The 7010-nt window shown below is 56.4% G+C and overlaps 1 protein-coding gene across 1 annotated transcript in view; it reads left to right on the plus strand.

Moving 5' to 3' along the window:
* SLC6A19 (solute carrier family 6 member 19) overlaps positions 1-7010 on the plus strand; it is a 42249-nt gene that overhangs the window by 21791 nt on the left and 13448 nt on the right. The window contains exons 2-7 of the mRNA XM_007951620.1: positions 666-719; positions 1062-1243; positions 1689-1799; positions 2364-2476; positions 6034-6162; positions 6318-6474. Coding sequence (XP_007949811.1) covers positions 666-719; positions 1062-1243; positions 1689-1799; positions 2364-2476; positions 6034-6162; positions 6318-6474 — 746 coding nt within the window. The remainder of the gene's footprint in view (positions 1-665; positions 720-1061; positions 1244-1688; positions 1800-2363; positions 2477-6033; positions 6163-6317; positions 6475-7010) is intronic.

Below are 7010 nucleotides of genomic sequence, written 5' to 3' on the forward strand. Positions count from 1 at the left end.
TTCATTAGTAAAGGCTGTCTGCCTTGAGCACCATGCCCTTTTAAAGAACTATGTGGGATCAAACCAAGAGCAGCTGGGAAGATGAGACAGGAACCCGAGGGGGTGGTGAGTTGATGACAATGGGGGAGGATCAACTCAGAAAAGGAGCGTGAGAATGGTCCCACCGCTAAAAGAATAGAACCAAGGTTCCTGAATGGTCCATATAGAAATTATTAAACTGGCCTATGTTCTCTGGATGTATTCTCAACAGCAATAAGATATAAGTCTTTGTTAAATAATTGGCTCATTTGGGTCAGAAAAAGGTAAGTCCTAACCCCCTGCCCACCCTGCGACTTCCCTCCACACCCTGGGACTGCTTGGGGCTGTACCTCCATGTGCAAGGTGTGGTGGGGCATCCTGGGTTAGACGTAGGTCATAGTGCTGTCCCTCTCACCACCCCATGACCTCCCTCAGCACTCTGGGATTGCTCAGGGCTGTGCCTCCATGTGCGAGGTGCAGTGGGGCATCCAGGATTAGACGTAGGTCACAGTGAGGTCCCATGAGCCGTGAGAGGGATCAAGGACATGGGACCTGTGTGATGAAAACGGGAAGTTGACTGGAGTTGGTCACCAGGTGCCCACATCACTGAGGGTCTTGCCTGTGTGACACCTGCACCCTGCCCCCAGGCTTGGAGCTGGGACATAAGGGCAAGAGGGAGAAGGAAGGTCACTGGAGGCCCTGTAGGTGCACACCACCCTCAGGATGGAAGTCTTTTCACAAGTGGTGTGTGTGGGTATGTGTATGTGTGTGTGCATGTTTGTGTGCACGTGAGCATGTGTGTACACACAAGCATACATGTGCATGCAATGTGTGTACATCATGTTGTGTGTGGTGTGTGTAGACATGTGCTTACATGTGTGTGCACAACTGCATGTGCATTCATGTGTCATGAGAGCATGCATGTGCCCCCAGTGCCATGGCCTCACAGAAGATGGGCCGCTGGCTCTGCCAGCTTGGGGGCACCATGGCCGCCGTAATCCTTGACATTCTTGTAAGTGTGCCCACACCATGTCTCTTGCCAGGCTATGTTGAGGAGTGCGCCAGGAGCTCATCCGTGGACTACTACTGGTACCGAGAGACTCTCAACATCTCCACATCCATTGACGAGTCAGGCTCCATCCAATGGTGGATCCTGCTCTGCTTGACATGTGCCTGGAGTGTGCTCTATGTGTGCACAATCCGTGGCATTGAGACCACAGGGAAGGTACAGTGGCCACTGTGCTGGGACAGTCTGCCTGTGCTGACTCTGGGTCAGGCTGCAGGGGCTCTGAATGCGAGGGGGCGGGGAGGCAAAGAGAGGATTCACACCTGTTCTAGGTATTGGCTGTAGTACTGAACCTGGCTCTGAGGTCACAGACCCCCTACCACTACCACCGGCCACCTCTGCCCTCAGGCTGGCCTCTATCTGGGAGGAGCCAGCCGGCTACTGTCCCCAGGACAGGTTCACCCACTTGGGAGGCCCAGGGCCTTAGTGCTGGCCATTTCAACCAAAATGCTTTAAAAACCATGCCCAGGGTGGGAATGGAAGAGATTGAATCTTCACATGGGAAACTCCAGACCCAGTCAGTTCAGGAGAAGAGCCAAGTGCAGAGTCCCAGACAAGGGGCTGGTCTGGGAGGGACCCCGGCCCCTGACTCCCCTCCCCACAGGCTGTGTACATCACATCCACGCTTCCATACGTCGTCTTGACCATCTTCCTCATCAGAGGCTTGACCTTGAAGGGAGCCACCAATGGCATCGTCTTCCTCTTCACACCAAACGTGAGTCACATTCATCAGCCCTGGCATCAAGAACTCTGCCAGCAGGGAGAGGGGCAATGCAGAAGGACCAGCCTCCTTGGGGTGCCCTGCACCCTCCTCTGGCTCAAGAGCAGCTCTGTCTGTAGCTGAGAGCAGCCTACTCCCAGATAGTCCCAGGGCTGAGGCAGTCAGTCATCTGGGGCACGGGAGAGTGGCAGACCCAACCAACAGGGCAGGCAGGACCACTTACCCCTGGACCCACCCAGCTGTGGCGTGACTTTGCCCCTTGCTGTGCTATGTGGACAGCAACCCCTCCCTGCACAGGAAATGAATCCATCCACACCCTCAAAGGCTGCTGTCTACCATGACCACTACCCACACGGGCCTTGGATCTGTGCCCCAGCCAGTAGGCCCTGCTCCCCCTGACACACTGTGGCCACCCCTCTTTTGTGGCCATGATAGCTTCATCCAGGAAGAGGCAGGGATGTGGACCACCCCTCCATGGTTTGCCCATGGCCCCGAGATGCGTGGCTTGGTGAGGCAGCACACCGAGCTCCCAGGGCTGAGTGTCTGCTTGGTCCACAGGTCACAGAGCTGGCCAACCCAGTCACCTGGTTGGATGCGGGGGCCCAGGTGTTCTATTCCTTCTCCCTGGCCTTTGGGGGCCTCATCTCCTTCTCCAGCTACAACTCTGTACAGTGAGTATGTGGGACTGAGCCCTGTGGACAGGCACGGGGATTCCCTGTGCCTCAGTTTCCCTACAAAGACAGTGACTAGACAGCATGGGATTCTGCTCTGAGGATGAAAAGAAGGAGAAGATGGGAAGGTCCAGGTAAAGCACAGCTAACCCTGCAAACGCCCATCATCCTGGACATGGCCTGCCAGCCCACCCCATGACCCAGTGCCCATGAGCCAGAGAGTGCAGTGCTTGGTAGGAAGCACAGCGTTAGCCACTGGCTAAGGCACTGTGGCAGCTCGCAAAAAAACAAGTTCACTGCCATCAAGTCAATTCTGACTCACAGCGACCCCCATTGGGTTTCCAAGGTGTTAAATCTTTTGTTGTTGTTGTTATGTGCCGTTGAGTCGGACCCAATTCATAGCAACCCTTCCTTGGGTTTCCAAGGCAGTATCACTACGGTAGATTACCCCACCTTCCTTCCAAGGAGTGGCTGGTGAGTTTGAACTGCCAGCTTTCTGTTAGCAGTCAAATGCCTTAGGCATTATGCCAGTTAAATCTTTACAGAAGTGGATTGCCCTATCTTCCTTCTGTGGAGCTGCTGTTGGGTTTGAACCACCAACTTTCTGGTTAGCAGTGAAATACCATAGGCACTGCACCACCAGAAGTATTTACTATGGCAGCCAGAGGGGCCCACGGACAGCCCGGCATCCCTTCTCCCCAGTGCAGGCAGGAGCAAGCCCTCTCCTCGCCATCCTTAGCTCCTATCTTGGTTCTCAGCAATGCCCTGCTGGCTGGCCCTGATGCCCAGATCTCTACAGTCCATCTGTAGGCCAGAGTCTCAGTATATCATGGCCCTACTCACCAACCTCCTCTGGTTCCCAACAGCCACTGAGAAAGTGTCCAAAACCTCAATGGCTCCCAGGGACCTCCAGGAGGGATGCAATTCAAGTCGTCTCATTTCATAAGTAGTTATTGAGCACCTGCTGTGTGACCAGCCTGGTCGTCAGGCACCCAGACCAGCAAGGCCCTGTCCTCAGGTGGCTCGCTCTCTCTAAGGAGCTGAACGAGCATGCAGAATACACAAACATTGGGTCTGAGGTAGACAAGATAAGGGGACCTGGAAGGGGGTACAGTATTGTCAGTGCCATTTGAGTAGAGACTCAGACGGGTGGAGGGAAGAGCTTGTGCAGAGAAGCCCAGCTCCCCAGGCCAGAGAGGACTGTGCAAACCATGTAGATGGGGCCATGAGCAGGGGTGAGACTGTGATGATTGGTGTGACCTGGGAGGTGAGCAGGGGTGAGGCCGTGAGGGTGGGGCATGAGCTGGGAGGTGAGCAGGGGTGAGGCCATGAGGGTGGGGTGTGGCCTGGGAGGGGATCAAGGAGCCATCGGGGATATTGAAGTTGAAACTCTGTGTGAGGTAGGGCTGAGGAGAGACCTGATCAGATTCAATGATTTAAAAGGACCCCCTGGCTGCCATGGGGAAGGTGCCAGCCGCAGACCCCTGAGGATCTCACTCAGTCGTCTGGCCAAGATAAGGCAGTGGCTGGAGCAGTGGCATTGCGAGGCCCCAGTCCTCCAACTTTCTAGTGCATTGGACAAGACGGAGCCAAAGCTTTGGGTGGAAGTGTCCAGAAGGATGACCTTAGCATCAGCTGGCATGGGGGAAACTGGTTGGGGTTGGGCAGCTGGGGGAGGTCAGGGATTGTCCATTGGAGGCCAGATGGACAGCAGGGTCAGCCATGGCCTGGACACTGCAGCTCTAGGCAGGGTTAGGCGGGAAACTGCTAGTGGTGTCTGCAGAGGGTAGCCATTCCCAGAAGCCCGAGGCGGAATGAGGTTACTGTGAGGGATGGAGGAGGGTGAAAGACCAGAGCATCAAAGAAGACAGAGCAGGCCCGGCGGTGAGGTGGGACCCGGGGAGCAGGGGCCTGGCAGCTGGGAGGCCACAGGCCAGTAGGGAGGAGCAGAGCTGGAGAGGACAGGTCAGGAAGGTGACACACAGGGAGTTTAAGGTGACAATGCTTGGAGGGTCTGGGGAGGTGAGGTGTCAGCTGAGGAAGTGAGCTAGCACCCTAGCCTGTATGTGGTGGGTCGTGGGGGGCCAGCACCGGCATGAGCCCCAGTTAGCACCAGCTGTCCAGCACACCAGCTCGTGGCCAGGATGGGGATTTTAGCATGGGTAGTTTATCGGGGTGCACTCAGTCACATCCCCTGGGCATGTGGGACCTACCTTTGGTTGGAAGTAACCAGAAGCATGACTTTAGCATCAGCCACCATGAGGAGAGCCAGGACCTTGGAGCTGGAGCCTGTTCAGTCCTCCCGAGCCAGGACTTGATACACCGTCACGAACGCGCCGCTCTGGCCACATGCGCTTGGCTCCGTGAAGCCCACTGTTTTCCACCTGGGACCAGCATGAACCCGGGGTCGGCTGGAGGATCAGGAGCTTGGCCCAGCTGCCTTCTTATTAAGAGACCAAGGGTGGTGCAAACGGTGCTCTCGGCTGCTAACTGAAAGGCTGCAGGTTCAAGTCCACCCAGCGGCAACTTGAAGGAAAGGCCTGACAACCTTCTTCTGAAAAACCAACCTCTGAAAACCCTGTGGCCCCCATGGGGCAGCCATGGGTCAGAGTCAAGTTCACAGCAACTGGTTTTGCCTTTGTTTTTGTCCTTGTGTTCAGCAGAGTGCCCATGCCTGCTAAAACCCTCAGGACCCACGCATCCGGACTGGCGGGGTGTTTTTCTTTTTGTGACTTCCCTGTGGCAGGCGGGGCACAGGGTGGTGCCCCTGACACTGAAACAGGCCTACAGGCTCTGGCTCGGAGGATCACCCTGGGACGCGGTGCCCCAGACACCTGCTCTGGAAGCCTCTAGAAGGGGCTGGGCTGGAAGGCGAGGGGACCCTCATCTGGCCTCCCTGCCACTGAGGGCCAGTCCCAATTGGAACCCTCCCCCCTGTGTGCCTCTGAGAGCCAGCCAGCCGATCGCTGGGGGTCCCTCGTGCTTGGGCTCTGTGGCTTAAATTGCTTCCACTGTTTTCCAGACCAAGAAAACCAGCCCCTTGTCCCTGGAGCACACTGAGGGGTATGGAGAGCTGGGGTGGGGGCCATGGAAGAGGTGTCAACCTCGATGACCAGCAGTCAGTGTGGCCCATCACAGGCCCTGGCTGATGGGAGTGAGGCCCACTGTCCCTGGCTTTGCTGCAAAGCCTGTGGGTGCGAGCTGCTCCAGCAGCCCCTGGGCTCTTCCGAGTGGTCTCCGGATCCCCAGGCTGCAGGGTCTAGCATTGTAAGGAGCAAGAGGGGAAAAACCGAGGGGTCACCGGCTGTAGGTGCCAGGGTCCAAGGACATGCCCCCTTGTCCGCTCAGAGTGCCCGGTGCCCAGACAGTGGACAGGAGGGATGGGCTGCAGGCCCCCTGCTAGCACACAAATCGCTCAGCCTCCATCCACTGGCTCTGCAAAGAGATCCGCTCTGGGCGGGAGCGGCAGGGGACACCGGGCCACTGAGAGGACCATAGGAAGTCCTCAGCCACGGCTCAGCCTCGTGGGGCTGCAGTGACACTGCTCTCATCCACAGCAACAACTGCGAGATGGACTCGGTGATCGTGTCCGTCATCAACGGCTTCACGTCCGTGTACGCAGCCACCGTGGTCTACTCCATCATCGGGTTCCGAGCCACACAGCGTTACGACGAGTGCTTCGACATGTAAGCCACCCCCTCGGTGCCACCTGCTCAGGGCTGGGGTCCCGGGCCAGGCAGGAGCCTGGGGCTGGGGGCTGGGGACAAGGAGGAGTCTGGGGCCTCCTGCAAAGCAGACACTTGGGACCCAGGGAGGGACGTCAGCCTTGCTATTTTCCCAGGAACATCCTGACCCTCATGAATGGATTCGACCTACCTGAAGGCAACGTGACCCAGGACAACTTCGCGGAGATGCAGAAGTGGTACAATGACACCGACCCCATGGCCTACGGACAGCTGACATTCCAGACCTGTGACATGAACTCCTTCCTCTCAGAGGTTAGTCTCATTGGGGGATTCTCCCATGTGACTCAGGCCACAGAGAAGGGACATCCTTCACCAGCACCTTCTACTATCAAGCCACTGGTTGGGGTTTGCTAAGGTCACTGCTCTGAATAAGAGTGTCTCAGAAATACCACAATGGGTGGCTTTAAAGAGTCCTGGTGACAGAAAAATAATCAAAATGTGGGAAGTGGGTTTACATAATGGGTGAGGTGGCCCAGTGGTTAAGCATCCTGGCTGCTAACCTTAAGGTTGACAATCTGAACCCACCAGCCCCTCCTTGGGAGAAAGATGAGGCAGTCTGCTTCCAGAGAGATTGACAGCCTTGGAAACCTTGTGGGGTGGTTCCACTCTGTCCTCTAGGAATTCTGTGAGTTGGAATCATTTGACAGCAGTGGGTAATGGGTAGGTGGCTTTGACGAATAGGTATTTATTTTTTCACAGTTCAGGAGGCTATAAGTCTGTGCTCAGAGAACTGACTCTAGGGCACAATTCTCTCCCTGTCGGCTCTGGGGAAGGTCCTTCTCTCAGCT

This window comes from Orycteropus afer, unplaced genomic scaffold (assembly GCF_000298275.1).
Source record: "Orycteropus afer afer isolate SDZICR_OR568_19922 unplaced genomic scaffold, OryAfe1.0 scaffold00303, whole genome shotgun sequence".
Taxonomy (NCBI): Eukaryota; Metazoa; Chordata; class Mammalia; order Tubulidentata; family Orycteropodidae; genus Orycteropus; species Orycteropus afer.